Source organism: Mustela nigripes, chromosome 1 (assembly GCF_022355385.1).
Source record: "Mustela nigripes isolate SB6536 chromosome 1, MUSNIG.SB6536, whole genome shotgun sequence".
Classification (NCBI taxonomy): Eukaryota; Metazoa; Chordata; class Mammalia; order Carnivora; family Mustelidae; genus Mustela; species Mustela nigripes.
The window spans coordinates 32,373,037-32,397,697 of NC_081557.1; the positions used below are offsets into that span (position 1 = coordinate 32,373,037).

General features: G+C 46.6%; 1 protein-coding gene across 7 annotated transcripts in view; it reads right to left on the reverse strand.

The window, feature by feature from the left end:
- NAV2 (neuron navigator 2) overlaps positions 1-24,661 on the reverse strand; it is a 722,564-nt gene that overhangs the window by 228,674 nt on the left and 469,229 nt on the right. For all 7 annotated transcript variants that reach the window (XM_059407175.1, XM_059407119.1, XM_059407156.1 and 4 more), the window contains one exon: positions 8,537-8,609. In XM_059407175.1, the coding sequence (XP_059263158.1) occupies positions 8,537-8,609 (73 nt within the window). The remainder of the gene's footprint in view (positions 1-8,536; positions 8,610-24,661) is intronic.

The window sequence follows — 24,661 nt, forward strand, 5'->3', positions numbered from 1 at the left end:
GAATTTTCAGAAGACTCAACCTCTTGGGGCCTCCGTTTCCTTCTTTAAAACGGGCATATGCCAAACTGTACCTTTCCCACAGGCTTGTTACGAGAATTAAGTGACCACTGAATGAGGAAAATGCGTGCCAAGCACCCAGGACGCTGCCTGACTCGACTTCCCATTTTGGTTCAGAAAATACGGCCCCTCTACCTACAGCCTCCTCAGAGCCACAGGGCTCTGTCCCTAATGGAAGACTAAGAAGCTGCCCATTCCCCCTGCTCTTTCCCCCTGAGGCCACAGGTACAGGCATGGAGAAGGAAATTAACCAGGAATGATCTCATATTAGACAAAAGACAATGGGGAACTTCCGATTTGGGGTTTTTTTTGGTTTGAGAAAGAAAGCCCTCACATGCATGTGCCTGCTGGGACGGGGGGAAGGGAGAGAGAGAGAGAGAGAATCTCAAGCTGACTATCCACGCCCGGCAAGGAGCCTGACACAGGGCTTGAACTTACAACCTTAAGGTCACAACTTGAGCCAAAATCAAGAGATGGGACACCTAACCACCCAGGTGGTCCCCATTTCTCTTTTAAACAGCTTTACCCAGGGGCAATTTGTATCCAGAAAATTAAGTGGGTTATGATTTTCAGTCACTTCAGTGAATTGTCTGTCACCTTTGCCTATTCCCATCACCCTAAACAGAGTCCTCTGGCTCATCCACAGTCAGTCCCCAAACCCATTCCCAGGCAATGTCGAATCTGCTTCCTGTTTCTACAAGCTTTGTCTCTTCTGGACACTTCCTGGAAGGGGAGCCATGTAATATGTAGTCTTTTGCATGTGGCTTCTTCCACGGAACATGTTTTTAAATGACCCACGTTAGAGCATTTGTCATTAGCTTCGTTCTCCGCATTGCTGAGTAACCCCCAGTTGCATGGACAGACCACATCTTCCAGGCCCGCTCCCCAGGTGGTGATGTCTGGACTGTTCCCTTTTCTTCGCAGAGCACAAAAACTGGAGAGGTGCAGATGCTCTGTTTGGGGTTGGAAGCCACAAAGTTTTTTGCCATGGGTGGTCTACAACAGACAGTACCCAGAATAGCTGGAATTGTGTTCTCCCCACATTTCCGAGGGGAGTGTGTCTGCATTCCACGAGGCCTGGTAAGCGGGTGGCACCGACCAGCAAACGACACAATCTATCGGCCCACAAAAAAATGTTTCCCTCATGACATTTCCCAAAATTTGGAAAAAGAGTATCATTTTATGCTGGATCAGCTGTCCTCATTCTAGAATTCTAGAGAAAGGAAAAAAACACAGACCTAGCTAGAATGGACTCTACACTAGCTAGCTGGTGTCTACCTCTGCCTGAGAACCCTGATGGCATTTCTGTTTGTGGCCACACCCACGTCCGCCCGACGGGCTACAGCAGTCATTTTTCCATTCCCAATAAATTCAGTAGCACCTGGACGCTTTAATTCCCTCCAGTTCTGACTGATTTCTTTGCTCCCACCAGCTGGTATGAATGTGCCCAGATACTGTACAGGGACACCAGGCATGAAGGATAGGAAAAACAGAGTCCTTTTCTTCCAGCATTACTGAAACCTCAGACCTGGTTTACAAAGGCACCAACACTGGGATCATCTAATACAAAGAAATCTGCTTTGTAGGGAAGAATGGGCCAGAAGCCAGAGGAAGGCAGGGCCAGCTCAGACCAGACCATGGAGTCAGAATTCCTATCCAGTTCTCTTAACTCACAGCGCCGTCCAACTTACGCAGCTGACCCGGGACTGTGGGTTCTGAGGCATTGCTCCTCCATCAGCATAACCTACACTCCCCACAGAACTTCCCACCCCGTTCCCGCAGCCCTTCTGTGTCCTGTTCACCAAGCGGGTCGATGGCTACACCCACGGGGCAAGTGGCACGGATGAAGGGCGTGGGAGAGCCTACGGGCCCCTTCTGGTGAGGAACAGAATCAGGTCCACTCCCTGCCACACAGGTGATGTGGGTAGAAGAAAATGGAAACAACCCACCTGCTGCTTTTCTTGCGACGGACCAGAAAGACCTGAGCTTTCTGGCTCAGACGAAAAGGGGAACAAGCTCAACATCTAGGTTTCTGGCCAAACCAGGTCTGAACTCATCAGTCCAAAATCATGCACTCCTTCCTGGAGGCACCTGGCAGGATCTTCCTGACTCTGTCTCCTCCAGTCCTCAAGGTTGATAAAAAGGGGGTCTTCAGTCCTGTCATACTACCTATGCCTTGTCTTCTGTCTGGACTTCCAGACTTCTGTCTGGACTTTCCATCTTCTTTCCTGTCTGGTGAACGCCTCTGTATCCTGTCAAACCCCGGCAAAATTCCACTGCCTCTTCAATCCCCCTGACTGCCCCCAAGCCAAGCTCATCACTGGCTTTCTTTGTCACTACTGTGTACATACCAGTAGCCCAGCTCTCTTACAAATGGAAACTGGAGCGAAGTTTGTATGGCTGAGACTATGCCTGGTATACAGGACGTGTCCAGCAAATGTTTGCTGAACTAAATTGGATAGGCCTCACCCCCCAGACCTTCATGCCTCCATTACGGGGGGGCAGGCTCAGGGCCAGGTGTTTGCAAAGCTCCCAAGGGTAAAAACTATCTTTCCCCACTGGACAGGTTTACAGATGGTCGTGACTCGTGGAGTGTGTGTCGGGGAGGGGTTGAAGGGATCTTGAAAATCACCCAGGTTAGGGTGAGGACCAAGCGCCCACGATACCGGATGGTTCCAACTGTCGAACACAGAAGGGGCAGGTGAGAAGGCCTAGTCCAGGGGAAGTGTCCCAAACCAGTGCTGTCTCCATGGGGGTTCCCCTGGGCCCGCAGCCTCTACCCTGGAACAAAGGCGCTCTGTGGTCCTCTATCGGGCAGGTTGGGGCAGGGCATGATCTGCTGCAATGTTTCAAGGACAGGTGCATACACCCTCCCGAGGTTCTAAATCCTGCTTTAGTCACTGGAAGAGGGCGGAGAAGTACATATGGGGTTTTCCAACCGCCCATGGTTTTCATCAGAGGAGGAGCCTCAGGGCACTCAACCATCTTCAAAAGGAAAACAAAAAGCATTAAAACTACATTATTTCTTAAACACAATAATGCTTTTCTAGTAATTAGGCAGGTGGTTAAGACTGTGAGGAGCGACAAGAACACCAGGCCTCTGAAACAGATGAGTATCTTAGCCACCGCTGACCTTGTGGGCCTCCCTTTTCCCATGTGGGACTTAATCTCTCTGGGCCTTAGTTTCCTCCTCTGTATGATGGGGATAAAATGAATACTGATCTCAAAAAGTTGGGGGGATTAAATAAGATATAAAACACATACAGCACTTAGCTCACTGACTGGCACATGGGTTCTCCATAAACGGCTTCTAGTCCTATAATTTAACAGTATGTCAAGTGAGAGGTTTCTTGTAATCCTGAAATTGAATAAAGTGAAAAAAGCCCATTTGAGGATAAAAAGCGTCCTTTCTCTAGAAGTTCAAGGAGTTGACAAAAGCGTGGGCCAGTCACCTTCCTCCAAGACCGCACTAGTCCAGAATTTGTCTCACCAACAAACACCATCATTATCCCTCAACCTCAAAAGCCAAGGTAAGATCTAGAGGATTCTTTCTGCCATCTTCCTGGGTCACTGTAATGGGACTGTCCATGAATGACACATGAACATCCTGGCAGATGCCCTCAACAGCATTAATAATGCTGAAAAGAGAGGCAAACACCAGGTCATGTTCCAAAGGTGGGCTCTCTCCAAGGCCATGCTCCAGAAAACCATTCTCTGGTTTCTCGCTGCGATGATGAAGCATGCTTACCTTAGCGAATTTGAAATTACTGATGGTCACAGACCTGGGAATGTTGCTGTGAACCTCGAGACAGGTTAAACAAGGGTGGAGTGATGAGCACTAGATCAGATGTAAAACTCAAAGATTTAGAAAAAGAGCAGAAATATCTGCTCTCATCCGCCAGTCTGGTTTCATTGTATGGACTACCTCGCTGCCATCATGGACCATGAAACAGCAAGGTGAAAACACACAGGAGGGAAAATTCTGGGATGCCTTTTCTAGGGGTATAATACATACAAGCAAATAAAATGCCTCAATGGACAAAAAAAGCAACAAAACCCACAACCCCGCCAAAATCTAGATCTTTCTAGGTGAGAAAGTGTCGCAGAGTGGGGGAAGGTGGCAATGTCTGATGATCAGTTTCCACCCCCCGCCAAGGAAAAGGAGGTGAGGTCCTTGTGCTCCTTGAAGACAAAGGAGTAGAGGGGCCAAGAGAATCACTCCAAGTCGGGTACTGGCATTCCTGGCCCTGGCTGGACATCCGCTCAGCACGGACTTGGCAGATCTGCCTCTTTGGCCACCTAAATCGGGGAGGAAAGAGTTGGAGAGAAACTACATGGTGGGGGCTTCCAGGTGACAGAAGGACTGTTCTACCTACTCTAAATGGAAGATGGAGGCCACTCATTCTGCCAGTTCTGTAGTGTGTAATACAGGGGTGAAGAGACTGGGCTCTACAGTCTCACTAGGACCACCTTATTTGGGGACCATAAGGGGCTTGAATTGTGGGGGGGGACCAGATATAAATGCTACCCACTGAAGGTGAGCCAGAATTGCTAGACAATCTCACAAAAGACTACTAATGTGCCGGGAACAGCATGAGAGCAAGTCCATGGTCAGTGGGGCATGCAGAGACTCTGGCCTGGGGACAGGAGCAATTACAGCTCTATAAGAAGAGGGCAGTGACTTCAACCAGCAGAATTTTGCCTGCTTTATCTGCCCCAGTTCTAGAGGCTCAGACAAAGGAAAGAGGGGAGGGGAAGAAGTCATTAGGCCCTGATCCCTCTTTAATCTTCTTTTTCTTGTTTTTTTTAATTAATTTTTTTTTTTTTTGAGAGGGGGAGAGAGAGAACAAGTGAGCAAGCATGTGTGTGTGTGTGTGTGTGTGTGAGAGAGAGAGAGAGAGCAAGATGGGGTGTTGGAGGGGAGAGGAAGAGAAATGTGGGGCTCAATCTCATAACCTTGAGATCATTACCTGAGTTAAAATAAAGAGTTGGACACTTAATTGACTGAGTCACCCAGGTTCCCCTCCCCCTCTCCAATCTTCCAAAGCCACTTCTCTGGGGTATGTGGGTGAAAAAGAGCAGTAAGCAGAATGTGAAACTGCAGTTTAAAAGCAAACAAGACCCAAAATAAAAGGCAACCTATGGAATAGGAAGAGGTATTTGCAATGTCTTATCAGATAAAGGGCTAGTATCCAAAATCTATAAAGAACTGATCAAACTCAACACCCCAAAAGTAAAAAATCCAATCAAGAAATGGGCAGAAGACATGAACAGACATTTCTCCAAAGAAGACATCCAAATGGCCAACAGACACATGAAAAATGCTCCACATCGCTCAGCATCAAGGAAATACAAATCAAAACCACAGTGAGATACCACCTCACACCAGTAAGAATGGCTAAAATGAACAACTCGGGAAATCACAGATGTTGATGAGAAATGCAGAGAATGGGGAACCTTCTACACTGTTGGTGGGAATGCAAGCTGGTGCAGCCACTCTGGAAAACAGCATGGACGTTCCTCTAAAAGCTGAAAATAGAGCTACCCTATGACTCAGCAATCGCACTACTGGGTATTTACCCTAAAGATGCAAACGTAGTGATCTGAAGGGGCATGTGCACCTGAATGTTTATAGCAGCAATGTCCACAATAGCCAAACTATGGAAAGAACCTAGATGTCCATCAACAGATAAATAGATAAAGAAGTATATATATATATATATATATATATATATATATATGCGCAATGGAATATTACTCGGCCATCAACAAGAATGAAATCTTGCCATCTGCAGCAACATTAATGGAACTAGAAGGTATCATGTTAAGTGAAGTAAGTCAGTCAGAGAAAGACAAATACCATATGATTTCACTCATGTGTAGAATTTAAGAAACAAAACAAATGAACACAGGGGTAGGGAAGGAAAAATAAGATAACAGAGTTGAGACAAACCATAAGAGACTGGTAACTCTAGGAAACAAACTGAGGGTTGCTGGAGGGGAGGTGCATAGGGGGATGGGGTCACTGAGAGGTGGGCATTAAGGAGGGCACATGATGTAATGAGCACTGGATATTGTATGCAACTAATGAATCACTAAATCCTATTCTTGAAACTAATAATACACTATATGTTAATTAAACTGAATTTAAGTTAAACATTAAAAAAAAACAAAACAATACCATCATAAGCATTAACATAAAACTGTTCTAATAATGGACCATGACTGACGAGTTATGTATTCTGGCCAAGATGTCAGAAAGTGAGTCTCGACTCAGCAGGAAAGATGAGGGGTTCCACATCACACAGTTGGGGGGCCATTACTGAAACACCATGAAGCCACTTTCCGGCTGTGCCCCAATGACAGACACCTCAACACACTGGGTCGGTGGGATCTTCTGTGCTCAGAGACCCCCATGGGACACATCCTAACACGGGCAAGGCTGGAGCTGAGGGACTCCCTGATAGGCCTCATCTTTTGAGACAGTGTTCTGGCCAAGAAAGTTCTAGATCTTTTCTGGTTTCCTTCACCTGTACATGACATGCCTTGACTTTATCCTTCTGCTGTCCCAAAAGACACCAGGAACAGGAGTTCTGAAATCACAGAGACCCGGGTCAGCTCTGCCTCTGCTGCTCACTAGCTACAGGCTTTGAGGATGTCACTCAGCACCTCTTTAAGTCAACTTTTGTCATCTGTACATTCCAGCTATTATGCGTCCCCACTTCAGCTGAAGGCGCAGGAGCTGCTTCACAGACAAGCCTGAGAAATGCGGATGGTACTTCTTTATTCAACAAGTACTTACTGAATAATCTGTGCCTTAAGGTATCAAGAGGACGGGGTAGGTTCAGGGGGACAACCGAGGCAGAGCACAGGAAAACACGCAGATAGATGGCACAGGGGCCAGGTGTCACCTCCAGGCCACATGGATGAAGGTGACTTACATGGAGTCCACATCCCCTAGAGCCCTTTCTGTTGAGCAGGACTTTGGGCAAGTCCCTGCTGATACTCTGCTGGGGACGGGGGAGGGGGGCACAGGCCTGGGGTCCGACCCCTTCCAGAAAGCACGAGGAGCCTGTGAGTGCCACTCACCCGCCAACACAACAAGGCTTTACCAGAAGGAAATGATGTTCCTCGGAATGGGAATTTGCATCTCCCCACCTATCCATGGAAACCCCACACCAAGCCCCACCACGCCCCAGCAAGCTGCATTCCATGGGTCATGGAACCCAGGTCTCATCCCCACAGAGAAGGGCCCATCCCCCAGAGCCAAGGAATCCTCCGAGGATCCCCCCTCTCAGAGCCGGGTTTAGGGCTGACCAGCTGACATGTGCCATGGAGACCTCTGCAAGCAGTGTGTCCACCCCTGACCCGGGGCAGGCCCAGCATCGGAGAGGTCACATTCAGACACAGCACTACACACCCACAAGGCATCAGGAGTAGCCGCCCGCCCCCAGTACCGTTCACACAGCCAGGAAAATCAAGCTCTCACCGCGCAGCAGGGCAGAGCAAGGAACGGGCCCCAAGTTGGCCACACTTGCAAACTTACCTGTTCCACTGGGCTCCTTCCTTCCTCACTGTCCCCCCTCCTCCCCACCCTGACCACCAGAATCGATGCTAATAGGTATCTTTTCAAGAAGCAATCTTGCTAGGGAAAGGTGGGGTCACGTGAGGCCCAAACTGCTTTACCTGTTCTGGGAAAACTGGAGGCAGGTGCAGCCTAATGAGGCTGGGAGGCTGCCGAGGCCTGTGGCCGCGTCTGGGCTGGCAGCTGCCTGTATTTACAAACCGGAGAGCGCGCGGAAGATTCCAGGGCGAGACGTTGCCCGAGGCGGCTGAGAACTCGGACCAGCCATCTCCAGACCAATACTTAATTGAATAGCAAACCACCAGCACACGCTAATGTGCTAATTAGCCACCCAATTGGAGTTAATTAAAAACTAATCAGGATGTCAAAACGCAGCCTCTCATTAATATATCACGTGTTTTCTTTTCTTTTTTTTTTTTTTTTTGAACTAAGAAAAGCCGCTGCTTCTTCTAAGAAAAGCAAGAGATAAGGACTCTGCATTTTTCCCTGGGAACGGTGCAATTTAAATATAAGCTGTGGCTAAGTGTTCTCTCTCCCACAGATAAGGCCCAGCTTAATAATTAACTGAATTGCTAGCTGGGTGAATCAAATCTGCGTTGTTGGATTAAGCCCTCCTCCAGAGAAGCGGCTGCATCTCGAGTACCCCCTCCTCTGTGTCTAGTAGACACCGGCCAGCCTGGTGGGATCTCCATTCCTGGAGTGATTCTTTAGGTGTCAAAAAGTTGGCATAGTTGAGTCTAGACAGGCCTTGAGCTGCCTCAAAACGAGGAGGAAAACAAAGCCAGAAGCGCACCCCAGCACCCCTGGGCTTAACTGTATTAAAGTCATCAGTAAGTAACAGGTGGGCATTTCTAACAATGAAAAGGCAGCTTCATGACAAGTGCTCTGACTCACCTTCTGCAGACAGCCCCTGGATGTTTATTCCCTTCGCTGCCAGGAAATTCAAGCAGGCATCTATGTTTTCAATCTAGAAAAAAAAAAAAAAATGACATACGCTCAATCAAGGTTCAGCCTTCTCAGAGCCATCTTTTATCAGGAACAAAGGGCGATGTCGGAGAGAGGATTCACTGTGCATTTACTAAGGTTCGCAACGAGGAAAATGACGTGCCAGCGGCAGATGGATGGATGGATGAACGGATGGATGGGTGCAGGTCAGGACTCCCTGTCTGTACTTGCACAAGGCAAAGTTACCTAATATCCCAACCACACAGTTCCAGAAGTCAAGGCCCTGGCTTGCTCATGGCTACCAAAAATAACCAGAGTGGAATGAGAGTGCCTATGTGTACCACTGTCACTAGAGCTATCCTGAAAATTTGAGCAGCTGCCAGAAAAATGGAGGTGGGGATGAAGGGGACAGTAGACCCACCCCGTCCACCAGCAGCTGGGAGAAATTTCCAGCACCAAGGAGGCACGCTGTCAAATGTGAAAACAGTGAATGGGAGTTTCAGCAGGGCTTGGGGCCGTGTTTACTCACAAAATTCTCAGGCTGGCGGGCATTGCAGATGACGAGGGAGGGCTGTGACCTCTGTGAACCCCTCTGTCCTTTGTGTGTTCTGTGACAAGAAGGAACCCACCTGCCAGAGTCTGGGAGGCCTCCCAGGCTTGCCAGGGCTGATGCCACGGCCAAGGGCAAGCAAACGTCCAGCTCTCGGGAAAGAACAATTAGGTCATTCCCAAAGGTCTGATTTGACTTCATTTGTCAAGGCTAATGATTTTTTGGTCTACAGGAAAATGTTCAGGCTCGATTAATGTCAATGGTGACCATAAATAAAAGAAACCACTTTTGACTTGGCACAAGGATCTTTGAATTTCACACAGTTTGCATTTCACAGTGGAGAACTCCCCTGCCCCTGACCAGACTTCCTACGCTCTGTCAGCACTCTTATACATTCAAAAGGGTGTTTAACCCATAGGGTTTATCTTGAATAAATGACTGTCTTTCACAGTGTCCATGTGACCATTCTCCTTTCCCCTTCCCAAGCGACCTTCTGAAGGCGACTTCATAGCCACAGAGCGCAGAGTCTACTGTGCAAGAAGAGGTCTAATTTGTGTTAAGTCTGGCTCCAAGACAGTCTTCCTGGAATATATGTCCTCCTTCCCTGTGTCTGGCATTTTCCTTCTCTGCTCCCAGTCTTCAGACCTTCCAAACACAAAAATGAGCTACGGGGGCACCTCAATCAAACTGCCCTCTTTCTAAGACTCTGCTCCACCCCCAGCCCGAGGCTGCTCCTTCATTATGGTTTTTAGCCGGGGTTCCCATCTCTCTCCCAGCCTCCAGCTCACCCTCAAAGATCTTCATCTGGGAGACTTTTTTTTTTTAAATCATCTTTGGAAAAAGGGTCAAAATGCAATTTCCTGCAAATAAATGCTGATGTTATGGGTTATGCCTGCCACCACTGCAGAAAATCATTTCATATAAAGGGGGAGGGAAAGCAAGATTGCTTTTAACTCTTCCTTCCTTCCAAGCCAGAAGGACTGTTGATGACAAGCAGGTGCCGCTATCCTAGAGGGCAAGGGGAGGGGAAAGAAGGAAGAATGGCAGGAGAACCCCTGTGGAAGGCGTTTTGAAGCAATCCGCTTACATTTTAAGTAATCAAAATTAGATCTCTAAATGTTATTACCCCCTGTTACATTTTGAGAAAAATAACTATCAGTCCTTATTTCCACAACAGCCCACAATGGTAATGTACCAAAATCACACAAAAAGATCTGTTGCCCCCAACAGAGGGACTAATATTTAAATCATGATAAAAATATAAAACTCTTCAATCCCTTTTTCCTTTGAATAATCCTATCCTGCTTCTTCAGTGTATCTTGCACATGGCTGATAAGTGAGGTTTGGGCAAGTATTGTCCCCATGAGAATTGAGATAAAGAAAAAGCTGACTGCCTGGGAATCTATTAATGTAAAATCAAAAATAGTACACACTTGGTATCTATCCTGGCAAGCGTCACGGAGGTGTGCTGATGTGGGTAGGTTACATTTTTTCCACAACAGTGTGGCAGAGTAGCATTGATTTAAAAACAAACAAATAAAAAAGACCCCCACCGATGTATTCAAGAAAATCACTGCCCTACTACAACATTCTTATTCTATAGACATTTTCTTCCAAGGAACATAAGGCACATTTACATGGCACATTTATGGAGCATTCAATGCATGGTATTTTAAAGTACATGGTAATTTCTTCCTGCCGGGCTAGCCCTTGGTTCAGTTCAATTTGGCCATCTACTGGGCTTTCTTTTAATGCTAAATTCTACTAAAGGAATGAATAATTATAAATAGGTTACCTGGACTATTTTTCTTCCTCCTGTTACTTTTTAAAATCCCTATTATTCTTTCAAAGAGTTTCAAGATCATTTCTCCACAGGGCAGGCAGAGTGCTGGGAGAAGGGGTAACAATGTTGCCACCCCCAAGGGACATCTGGCAACATTCTGTGTTCTCACAGTGTGGGGGGGTACAACTAGCATCTAGTGTGTAGAGGCCAAAGATATTGCTGAAAATCCTACAACACACATAAGGATGAAAAATCCTACCCAAAGGGTCAATAGTCCGAAGCCTGAGAAACCTATGATTCTTTTCATCAATCAGTATAATTGTAGATGTCTGCTCTATTCCAGACACTGTGCTGGGTTCTCCTGACCACGTTAGGGCAGAGTCTTTGTCCTGTCCAGGAGCCCAAACTTACATAGCCCTTGTCTCTAGGGCCCACAGAGCCATCCGACACACACCCCAATTCCCAGCCATGTCAGGGAGAATCAGAGCATATAAGCAAAGGAAGCATCAGGATCTTCCTTGGTTAGGTGGAGGGAGAAGGTCTAGGGGCACCAAGAACGCTTTCTCCTAAAGAGAAGATAAAGCAGGGGACAGAGTCTGGATGGTTGCATCACACTCCTGGAATATGTTACAAGTAAAAATAAGAACTTGGGTCATCATTTAAAAGACGATTCATAAGCCCATTAAGTGCCTTGAATTTTTTCCCTCTACTATGATTTCTCTGCTCAAAGAAGGAGTTCAAAAAACATTCCTCAAGTCTCAAATCCACTCTTTAATAACGTTCCATTAAGGTTAAAAATCACTCCTGACAAGGCTGCTGAGACCCACGCTCTTTTCATCTGCACCCCAGGAAGACAGCGGGGCTGGGAAGCAGAATAGGGTCAGATGTGGATTCCAACCTCCTGGCTTCACTTGGAAGGAGATCAGAAGGGGAGAATGTTTCTTTGATCCAGCCTCTCTTGTGACTGAAATTCACCTTAAGGTTTTCTTCCAAGTACCATACAGTAAACAAGCAATCTATCCTCGTGCACCATTGAAACTGCACACCGCCACCACACCCAGTGAGGGCCTGGCCGGGGGCCCTCAGTAAGCACAAGAGTGTCCCCGTGCCTAGCGCTGATGAGCCCTGGGGTGCATGTGCTCCCCAGACACACAGGGTGAGAGGCAGATCTGATTAGAGTTGGGAAGGCAGATCTGATTAGAGTTGGGAATGCAGAATGATGGGAAAGGCTCTTAAGCAGGAAAGTATGTAAATACGACCAAAGTGGTTCATTAACACATAGCAGCCAATATAAACTACTTTCCAAAATTAGCTGACAAAAATCTGTGCACAGCCTGACATTCCAGTGTTGCGGGTGGGGGATGGCGGGAGCCGCACTTTGCACCGGGGGAGAAGGCTTCTGCGGTCATCGCTGCCATAGAAATGGGTCCAAGAGCTCTGGAAAGAAGCTTCTGGAGTTTTAGGTGGGGTGGAGGTGGAAAGCCCAGAAGTGGGACCACAACGTGGCTTGGAGACCCTGGGAGCAGAATGGGGCTGGCTACAGGCACAGGTAGAGTAAGGGGACAAACCACGACCAAGACAGATATGCACAGTGGCCTTCACCGTGTGCCGTCTGTGACTATGATGATCCAGGAGAGAGAGGCTACAGTGAGGGCTCCCTCCCAGTCTCAGTTGGGATCTCCATCCCCAAGCTGGATAGTTTCTCAACAATCTCTGTACTTGAGACTTGCAGGGCAACTTCCACGGACTGTGTGCGTTGCTGTCTTTGCTTCCCACGTCCAAGAGCCCATCTCCACCCAGGACAGCCAGAGAGCAAGGAAAATCAAAACAAATGCCAAACAACTGGAAAGAGAAGGGGGAGGGTTGGGAGGCAAATGGAAAACTTCACATTTCAACCATGGTTAAGGCTGGCCTGGGTCTCATGATAAAGTGAAATATGCAAACCTCAGAAGAACGGCTGTATATCTCCTCCGTAGCTTAGAGACTGATCAAATACCATCTGTTGTGGCAGTTGTCATGGCAGCATTTTTCTCTGAATACCAGTGTAGCTGAGTGCAAAGCGCATGAAAATGATAAATGCAAACGAAGACCATCCCTCTGGGCACTACCCAGCCCAAGGGGGAAGATGGGGCTCCGGGCATGCGAGCAAATGGGGCACGAGTTATCATGAGTTAAGAGTTTCTCACTGGGGCCCCTTGGAGGTCTCTGTCCTGGGAGGAGAGGCAAGCAGCTGCTGTATGAAAGTCAGGCATGCTTAAAGTCATTTTTTAAAGTCATGAAATACCCAGAGCCTTGGGAATGGTAGACCCAGACCCCCGACAAGGCTGAGTAAGAACTTGCAAGTCCTGGATGGTCTAAAAACACAACAGTGTAGCTTCCTCAGGAGCCTCATACATCGGCTCAAACAAATTCCCTCCTGAAGTGTGACCCTCACACCTGATGCTGCTACTTGCCAACAAAAATAATTATTCCTCCATTCATTTATCCATTCCTTGACTCCCTACCTACTGAACACCTACTGGGTATACAGTGGTGAATAATTCCTGACCTCACAGAAGGGGGAACTGGATATTAAGTCAATACTGCACAAGTAAGAGACAACATCTCTCATGTACTAGAAGACCTCATCTACCCAGGGGACTGGGGAGGAGGGTTGGATTTTAAAAAAGTTTTTTTTTAAAGAAAATTATATTTTTAAAAAGATTTTATTTATTTTCTAGAGAGAGAGAGAGGCAAAAGAGAGACAATGAGCACAAGCAGGGGGAGCTGTAGAAGCAAAGGGAGAAGCAGGCTCCCCACTGAGCAGGGAGCCATATGCAGGACTCGATCCCAGGACCCTGAGATCCTGACCCAAGCTGAACACAGATGCTTAACCCACTGAGCCACCCAGGCACCCCTGAATAAAAACTTCTTAAGGAAGAGATAGCATGGAGGTTCAAAGAGACAGGGCTTTTTGTCCATCTGCTCACTGACATGGCCCCAGGCACCTAGTACAGTGAGGAGCACACTGCAGATGCTCAAAATTTACCGAATGAAGGGGAATGTGAGCTGAGACCTAAGAGTTAAGTGGGCCCCGAGAGCGGGGAGACAGACCATTCCAAACCCAGTAAAACCTACGGCTTTGAAGGTTCCATGCAGGATGTACAGCATACCACGTTCTGATAACCAAAACAGAATCAAAATGGCTGGAGGCCAACAGGCAGAGGAGAAGAGCTAGGAGATAGGACACTGAGCAAGAGAAGATGCCTGGCCACACAGGGCCACCTTCAATAACTCACAGGAGAGAGAAGGCAAGGCTCCTTCCAGTTCTTAGGGAAGCCTTGGAGTGTACTCTCTCCCCACCATTACCAGGGCAACAGCAGCCAGGAAAAGCCCTTCCAGTCTGAAAGCTGGAAGCTGGGCTATTTTGTATCTGGGATGGCTCAAGCAGTGTCCTTGAAGTAGGGGCTCCAGTGACATCTGGGCTGGGCATGGAGATAGGGAGGCATGGGAATGGGAGATCAGCATCTGTGGTCACATGTATTAGGAAGGTCTGCTTCTTAACCAACAGGACACCATGCCTTTCTGACACTCCTTCCCCTGCCCCTTTCCAAGAATAAAAATAGAAAAGAGAAAGTAAAAGAAATAAATAAAAAAGGAAAGAAAGAAAGAGCAATCATGAAACCAAACCAAAAAGCCAGAAAGCAAAATGAACTATGGGGAAGTGCATGCCTGCCTCACCTGTGTTCTCTCTTCCCTCTGCATTCCTAGGCCATGACCTGACGCAGGATTTGTCCAGCTGAATTGTTACTCGGACACCTCTCTCAGTGTTGGGGCCCAGCACCAGCCCGTGATCATATGCTTCATGGGCCACAGTGTAGTCCTGGAGACACAGTCCCATGGGACTGAGCTGGTGGAGCCTGGCCATTATGATTTACATTTTAGGAGACCCCAGAAATGAGGGAACTATAAAGTGGCACTTAAAATTCTCTTAGGTGGAGAGATGTTCAAGAGTATCTCCCCTTGTGAGCCCCCAAAGTTGCTGCTTGCTTGGCTGATGCATGGAGGCATCCTAGCCCAATAGCACACGGGGCTCCACCCCTTCTGCCCCACTTCTGGCCATTTAGCACATCAGCTCTAGCCTTCTTGGCAGCTTTGAAACAGAAAGCTGAAGAATGTGGGACTTGGGCTAGATGGCGCTTGCTGCTGTAATGCCTCGCCCAGCTCCTTCCTTTAATTGGCAATGTTACCCATCTTACTGTATATAACATAACTTCAGCTTTCCAAGATGTTGTCAAGAGCTCCTTTAAAAAAAAAAAAGAAAGAAAGAACAGGGAGGAAAAAAGCTTTATAGGAGTCTCTCTGCTATTACAGCAAATGGGTAGGTCCATATGGATTAAAAAAATATAAAAATTGAAAACAAGAATCTCAAATTCCTCCAGTGATGATCTTTCTCCACTTTGCTTCCAAATGCTTAGAATACCTCATTTTCCTATTATATTCTGACTTCTCAATTTTTCCCTTGAGACAAAGAGAAATCTAGAAAGGGAGGGATAGGAACGTTCTAGAAGTCAGTCCTGACACTGGAGGCTCCCAAAATGAACCCTTACAGTTGAGGTCTGCAGAGCATCAGTTGGTAGTGAGGAGGGGGACAGTTCCACTGGGGATTGGTGCGGTCGGGAGGCCCAGCGGATGCCCCCATGTGCATTCGTCCGGCATGCCACTGCTAACATCACCTCCCCACTCCAGTTTCAGAGTCATGTTGCCTCACTTCCTGGTCTTCCCCACAAGGGGACAGTTCCAAGGTGAGGCCTCCAAGTTAGGAGCTCGATACAAATGCTAGGTGGGGGGGCGCCTGGGTGGCTCAGTGGGTTAAGCCGCTGCCTTCGGCTCAGGTCATGATCTCAGGGTCCTGGGATCGAGTCCCGCATTGGGCTCTCTGCTCAGTGGGGAGCCTGCTTCCTCCTCTCTCTCTCTCTGCCTGCCTCTCTGCCTACTTGTGATCTCTCTCTGTCAAATAAATAAATAAAATCTTTAAAAAAAAAAATGCTAGTGGGGAGTGATTAGGGCTAAGGAGTAGTATTCAGGGACATAACACAGGCTTTGGAGTACGACAAATCTGCGTTTCAATCCCGATTTTGCTGTTGATGAAACAATGATCTCCACTAGGTTTCCTCAGTGGTCTGACCTGTTGAATGGGCACTGCAGCACCTATCTCACAGGGCAGGGACAGGTGGCCATTCTGAGAGAGGATGTATGAGTGGCTAAGCAGGTGCCCCATAACTGGCAGTGTTTGTTACTATGTTGTCATTTTTGACATGCTGTCTCTGGGCTATCATTCTAAGCCCATGATATGCCCAAAGCTATGTCTGGAGTTGGCCCCTGGCAAAGCAGAGTTCGACAAGCTTACCTGAGCTGACTTCCATCTGCTTCTAACTTTCCCCTCAAATCTGGCTATCCAGGACTCTGGGTCTTCTCTGTCACCTAACGTCTGGCCTATGTCTCAGCAAGCCCACTCTTGAAAAGACAGAAGTCAACTAATCACACCGGGGCAGAAGGACTGCTGCTGGCTTCCTGTGGGTCACCTCTCCCACTGGTACGTGTATTCCATCACAGTTATTAGAATGACAGGTACCTGTTGGAAGAATGTGGGCTCCGGACTCCTCCACTAGATTCCGGTTCCCTCACATCACCCACGAGACTCTAGCAAAATGCATGAACTGCTTTAAGTCTCAACTTCTTCATCTAGAACACAGAAATATATAGAACTCTCTCAGCAGAGATACAGAGGCAGAGATGGGTTGACCTGGGTCAAGGGTCTGGAACTTTACATAGCCAGAGCTTTAAAAGACTCTTTCTTCATACAATTCCATAAAAGCAGAATATGAGAGATCACTGGCCTCTCCTGGAAGTACAGGATCATTTTGGAATTTGTGAGACACTCTGAGGCTTGCTACATTACACGACACTCGCACGGCCTCTCTATGAATGGGTTCCTTGTAGCCAGAATTCTTTCCACCCTGTTAGAATCAGCAGTTTCTATCCCCAAAGATTTCAGTTCAAAGTCTCCTTTACTAAATTACATAAAAAACCCTAAGATAGCAAACAAACAGTTTCATTAAGAAGGAGCATTGATCTTTTGAGGAAAAACCTGGCTTTCCTTCAGAGAAGGGTACAAACTCAGACACCAACTTCAACAACGCCTGCCTTCTGGATGCCAAACGTGGGGCTGCCTTTTGAACCAACAGAGAAGAGAGGTACCGTGGACATGTGCTAGAGAGTTTCCACCCAGGAACTAACTGAAACTTGGTAGCCTCATTCATTCTTTGATGAATAATAACTATTTACTTTCTTGTAGCCTCTGCTCCAGGGGAAGGAGAAACAGAGGGGACAAGATAGTGTGGTCCTTCCTCACATGATAGACAGTCCCCTACACAAAAGCAGAGGAGAAGCAAAAATCTCCCCACTAAACACAGATCCCAAACATGGGAAGGGTTACACACCTATAAACTCACCAACTCAAAAGCCCGACATGGACTCACTATGCTCTTTACAGTCTGGTTCTTCTTGTATCTTGGCCATATTTATATCCTTAAACCCATAAACTACCACAAAGTCTTCGAGAGGCAGAAGAGAAACATAATGTAAAACAAAACAGACCCTCAATACATTCCATGGGTGCAGCAGCAAATCCTCCATGGAAGTATTGCTAGAAAAGGTCATTTTCCCCACAGACCAAATACATACACAGGAACAGGGTAATGGAACCTTTTGCAGATGAGGACCAGGAGCCAGACTTGCCCCCCAGTTGGGTGGTCAGTTCCCTCAGACCAGCCTGTGGAGTGCACTTTTGTTTTTCAGCCAGTTCACCATCATCTGTAGCTCTGGTTCTTCTGGGCGGCTCGCGAGCAATCAGTCCCTGGATTTCTACCATGCAATTCCAAGGACAGACAGCACACACTGCAAGAAACACCCTGGAAGCATCAGTAAGCAGGAAAGCAAAGCTAAGCAGAGCGCCTTCATGCCCAGTTCAGAATCCTGCAAGGCTTCGCCCTTCTACTGGTGAAGGCAGGGATGAAGGTGTCTGCTCTTTCGTCCTATGCCTGCAAACATCCCCCGGTCATGTTCTTTTCTGCAGGAGATGGAATTCAAAAATTGCCCTTCCCTTTCCACTCCAATTTCAGAGGCTGCTAGTCATTAGCGGGTCATTATTATATGCCAGGCCCACTACTAACAACTTTCCTATACATTATCTCAATCTATTTTTTTTTTTAAATTTCAAAAAGCTGTTAGTAGGTATGGCCTCAGAGCACAGCCTAAATTCTAGACTGCTGCTGCTGATTCATCAGCATTAATTGGGGAGATTTTGCAAGTAGCACACAAAATATACCAAGATGCGAGATTTGACTAATGGTTTCAAATTCTAAAATTTGTGATCTATGCAAAGAGCTACATGCTGCCCAATCAGAAGTCATATGGTATCAAAAATTAAGGATTCTATGAATAATTAAAATAATTCTCCACTCTGTTTACTGCCATAGGCAGAATGTCAGAGGCACCAAGCCTGCCGGAAGAAAAGTATAGACTAGACAAGGAAGGTCTCTATTACAGGATATCCTTGAGCTTTCCAAGGCTACAAGATATCTAATGCACCTGGGAAGAAATAGTGTCAATTTTTAATGCTAATCTCTGTTACTATTTCTGTCCTTGTCAAGTATCCAGCTGAACCGGATAAGACTGCAATTTTTTGGAGGTTAAAAATGGTGAAATATTGGCCATTTCATGCAATTTTATTTCATAATTTTATTTCATACAATTCCTATAAGGAAGATACGTTCCCCTTAAAGGCTAAAATTAAACTGCTGGTGATTATAAAAATAGAGAGCTTTAGAGTTATTCATAAATAAAGCATCAGTACATCTGAAACTCAGAATAAAATCTCTGCAAGTCTCTGAAAGGAATCTCACAAAACAGAGGAAAAACATCAAGTCAAAGGAAACACCCCATCTGTAGGCTGACCCTCTGAAGGACCCTCTGCTTTAGTCAGAGCTCCCACTTCAGGATTCCCTTAGAGAAGCAGGATGGGGCCCAGGAAAGGCTTTAATTCCCAGTTGATTTCTCTCAAAATCTCCCAGGAAAGGGAACTAGGTATCCTTCACAACAGTGAAAAGAATCCAGGCTGCCTGGATTTCCACCTCTTGCCTTCCCGCTCCTTCAGAGAAAGTGTGAAAAAACAAAGATTTTACCATCCACTCCCATCTCCTCCAAAGGATAAACCTTAAGTCAAAGTGTTGTCTGCTGCATTGTGACTGGAGCCATTACGGATAGGAAATTTTACCCTCCCAGAGAGACGGGCCCAAGAGAGGACATCTGTGGATTTCTCAGCTTTTTGACTATCTTAGGATACGGTCCTTGATTTCCCATTTTCCTTTCAGAAAAATGGGCATGCAGAAAGCCTTACAGAGACGTAAGAAACTACTATTTACATGCTTATAAAACACAAAGCACTGGGATAAATTCTTGGGCATATGTCATTATTTTAGTTCATTTTCACCAGTAGATGAGGTAGATGCTATCACCATTTTCCCGATGGGGACATGGAGGCACTAAAGTCCCCTTCTAAAGCTACAGATATTAAACACATGGTAGAGTGGGAATCAGAACACTTAATGGAAAGAGGTTTAAATCTGTGAAGCTCCCTACAAACATGGAATGTTAACAACGAAATGGCAAGGGCTTCACTATTGCTATGGACCACTGTGGTCACCTCCCCGACCCTGGGATTTTGGCTGTGTGTGATGGCGAGTCATCAGTCCTTCTGAACCAAATCTCATCTTCATATTAGAAGGACAAAGGACACAAAGGACACTTCACAGAGGAAGGAGCTGACTCTCCCCACATTCTCCTGTACATGTTTTGTAGGAGATATTTATGTTCCTTTCCTAGTATTTGAAATCTTCAGGAGCAGAAAATTATTAATATAAACACTTACGGGCATTATTTTCAAGTCAAAATTCTCCCCAAACAAGGATCTTTCAAATGCCCATAAGTCAGTGCTTAGGATCTCTGAAGAAGTTCATGACACTCCTAAGAATACAACAGTTTGGGGATCACAAACCTCAAATGTGTGTAAGGGGCAAGCCAGTAACAAATGAGTAAAAAAAGCTGCAGGTGAGACAATAGGGAATGGTGGAGCATAGGAGAAATGCAGCCCACACCCTTCTGGTGGTTTAGCCAATTTTGGCCTGAGGAGTGCCAACCCGGCACTGGTAGATCATCAGGGAAGGAAGGAAGGGAGGAAGGAAGGGAAGATGGATGGACTAGAAGATCAATTTTTACGAAGTACATTGACTTTCATCTGTCGGCATCGATTCGGGTTTTTTTGTTTGTTTTAAAAGTTTTTCTGGGACTTGACCTCAGCTGGTGGGCAACTGTCCTCCTCCCTTTGCTGAGGTTGAGCCCACAGGCTTTCATCTACCGACCAGTCCCCAAAATGCAGACACCATAGGCTAGCCATGCTTTACCCAAGTGCAAAGAGGAAGCCCTGGCTCAGTTCTGCTTCATGGAAAAATTAAAACAAACAGGGGCACCTGGGTGGCTCAGTGGGTTAAAGCCTCTGCTTCGGATCAGGTCCCACATCGGGCTCTCTGCTCAGCGGGGATCCTGCTTCCTCCTTCCTCTCTCTCTGTCTGCCTCTCTGCCAACTTGTGATCTCTGTCAAATAAATATCTCTTTAAAACAAACAAACAAACAAAAAAACCCCACACATACAAAAGACCCCCCTTTGATGCTAGGCTGAAACACAGGAACTACATGTAAGATGGATCCAAGCATGAAGCCCAGATGGCTGTTCTGTAAACCACAATCTCCATGGTTGTAAGTCACCATCCGATCTCTTTTCTAGTTCAAGAAGATGTGTGGCTATTCTCCCTCCACTTCTCACATTTGCTAAGTTCTTTAACCTGACCGAGCACCACTTTGCCATTGACAGTGCCACAGTCCCCAGGCAGGTGTGCTGAGTGTTTCTTTAGCAAATATTCCCTGAGCATCTACCAGGTGCCAGGCCGTATGGACAGATGGACAGATGCAACAGCGCCCTCAAAGACATTATTATCTACTGGGAGGCAGGCAGTTAAGTGTACAATGTGCTAAAGGATTATCGCTTCCATTTTTCAATAGAGGAAACCAAGGGTCACACAGGTTAAGTGAGCTCAAAGGGACAGAGAATGTGCCGACAGACTCCAAGACCACGGCCATGAGCACAATTTAGATCTGTTCCATTCCGAGCCTACTACAGTTCTCAGACACGGAGACATCTAAAGCATCTTAACCTTTCCAAAAAAAGCAAAATGACTGGCTCATTCAAAATCCTGAAATTTAAAATAAACCCTCTAGAGATACTGTTAATTTTTACAAATTTTAAAAAACTTTGCAAGCTAATTCACATTTGTATGTGTGTTTGCACAGGCAGAGCCCCAAAGAGGCTTTCTGTACTTGGCTTGAAGCTAACCGTTGGCAAAGTGTGGTCACCAGACCAAGGGCATCAGCATGGCGCCCATGATTTGCTCATTTAAAAATGCAAATACCCCAGCTCCACCCTAGGCTTCCTGAATAAGCAGCTCTGGGGGGTGGGGCGCAGCCCTGTTGGGACAAGCCCTCCAGGTGATGCCCCTGGGCACTCCGGAGTGGGGAGGGGGGCTCTGCTCCGGAAAGCTTTGCAGAACCAAATGCTACTTCCCTCATCAAGGAAAATAATCTGCTCTATGGGGGTCTTTCCCGCACATGTTTACAACTAAGTTAAAATATAAAATCATGAGAGAGATGATTGGAGAGAATTTCCTGGCTTAAGACAACTCAAGTTTCTTTATAGCACTGAAAAATACAAAATACATAGTACATATCTGACATATTGAAAGTTCACGTGTGACATCACCCCCACTCTCTGGGCAGTCCTGGACAGTCGGGCCATTAATTGCTGAAGCTCGTTCATCTAAGAAACATGAGCTGAGCACTTCCAATGTACTTAGCCCCGTGCCAGGTGCTGGGAATATGGAGATTTTTATTGAACCAAAAGATGAAAAAGGCGTTATACATACTACAAAGCTTGGATGTTATTAAACAAAATACAATAAATATCTCAAAATGTGTTTAAATGTCGTATTAGCTACAAGACAAACACATTAGTTGGGGAGCACAGTACCTACTCATAAGTGTAGGTTCGAGAAGAGGTCACGAGTCCCTGGGGCCCAAGTTGTAATTGACACCTGTGGACCCCAGGACAGCATAGGGTCTGAGGCCACCCACAATATGGCCCTCCACTGCCAGAAACTAAATATGGGGCTCTGTTCTCTCCCTACTTCCCTACAGTGACCTGCTCTGAATTTAGCTCAAAGGCGGCACGCTCAGTTCTGAAGTCTTCTAACAACGGAAGCAACTTCCGGCCAACTCAGAAACCCGAGGGGCTCATAGTAGCCAAATGGGCCTCTGCTAGAAACTCAGGTAGCATACTTCTAATATGGCAAGAATTATTTTGGTTGAATCCCAGTGAGTATTAGTTTCCTGCTTCTGCTGTAACAAGGGACCAGAATTTAGTGGCTTAAAGCAACCTAAAATTCTCTTAGAGTCCCGGAGAGCTACAATAAAGGAGTCGGCCTGCTAGATCCATTCTGCAAGCTCAAGAGGAAAATCAGTTTTTCCTTCTCTTCTCCAGCTTCTAGAGGCCACCGGCATGCCTTGGTTCATGACCCCTTCTAACCTCTTCAGAGCCAGGAGCAGCACCTGCCAGTCTCTTGCCTCCCACTCCCACCCAGGTCCCGTAATCACATGTCCTCACTCACCTCCTTGCCGTCCTGAGAAGGATTCTGATGATCACACTGGGCCTGCCCAGGTAATCCAGGATAATCTTCCTGTCTCAAAGCCCTCACTTCATCACACCTGCACAGTCCCTTGTATTATGTGAGATAACATTCACACACGTTCCTAAGATTAGTATGTGGAACATCTGGGGGTCCTCTGTTCGGCCTACCATACTGGGTGCCTACTTGGAGTATGAATAAACCTTTCAGTGCACAGTAGTCAGGATATACAGGACTCAGAAGCAGGGAATGGAAAACATCTATTGTGCTCTCGCCATAAGCCAGGGTGACACCAGGTGCTAATAATACCATCCCTCATTCGTCCCTGGCAGCAACCCTAGGAGGCAGCTTCCATTACAACCCCTTTTCACAGAGGAGGGCAGGCTCAGATATAGTCAACTGCCCAGTAGAAGAGGTCCAGGATGGGAGACCCAAGGCTGCCTGATTCCAGTTGTCTTCAAACCAAATCTCCTTCTCATGAAGGAAGGCCTCTACCCAGGCTCTGCCCACACCTGTAGGAGGGCCAGCACCACAAACGTGATTTTTGTAGTGCCACATCCCAGTCCATCTTTTCTCTAGTCAGTTTCCTTAGATGTAGCATAGCCTAACAGTTAAGGGAACGAGCTTTAGAGTCAGGCTTTCAGGGTTCAAATCCCAGCTAGTCTCTTCTTCACTGTGTGACCTCATGCTTGTTACTAAGCCTCTCTGTTTCCTCATCTGTGAAATGGGAATAAAGGTAACTGCTCTCATAGGGTTTTATGAAGATAAAATCCATCAATGCAGAGGTCTAAAACATTGCCCGGTTAGAAGTATATAGGATACATGTTTGCTCCTCTTATGTAAGAACACAATCTGGGACAAGGCAGTAACCCCAGGCTCTGTAGCAGGAGGGGAAGAGAAGGAGAGATTCTCTAACATGACTCACATGTAGCCCCTGGCAGAGCACAACAAATGACAGCAGGGTCTAGCTTCTCCACACTATTCAATGGAATGAGCAAGATCGATTTCTCATTCTAGGAGAATAAAAGGAGCTAAAACACATAAAGTACTTACCTTTTTTTTTTTTAGATTTTTATTTATTGACTCATTTAGAGAGATAGAGAGCAGGAGCAAGGGGGAAGGACAGAGGGAGAGAGAGAAGCAGACTGCCCGCTGAGCAGGGAGGCTGACTCGGGGCTTTATCCCGGGACCCAGGGATCTTGACGTGTGCCCAAGGCAGATGCTTAATCAGCAGAGCCACCCAGGCACTCCAAGCACTTACCATTCTTATTATCAATGTTAATAATCTCTGGTGGTTGTAAGGATGCCTAGTATGTTTACCTCGAGCGATACACAAGAACTCAATAAACTAAAAGTTTAACTAAATTGTTCTACTTGGGTCTTTTGGATAAACCAAGAAAGAGAGGAATTAAGAGTAGGGACGATACTCCTGGGATAACACTGAAGAACTTCCAATACCCAAATTACGGCCATAAATAAGGATCTGATGAGGGTATGTTACAATCCTTTAGTCACATGGGCAAGTCCAGGCCAGATCCCTTCTTAGTCTTTCCATCCATCCATCTGTCTGTCTGCCCAACCATCCAACACTTATTAAACCCTACTAGATGCCAATCATCTAAGTGTATCCTAAGTTAGGATACTCAGGTGAAAGACACCGCATCTCCTTCAAGATGACAATTCAACAGACAACCACAAGGAGGTGCTATGAGAAATGCAGGCACCCAATACCGGGAGACAGGAAAGAGGACAGGCACCCAATTATCTCAATTACTTGAGTAACAATTGACCTAAAGATTAAAGGTCACAGTATCCACGTGGGTCGATCCTCAGTTCTTCCAGGCAGTCTGGACAGCATGTGGCTAAGTACAAAGACAGGAGTACAAAGCCTCTTTGGGGGCACCCCA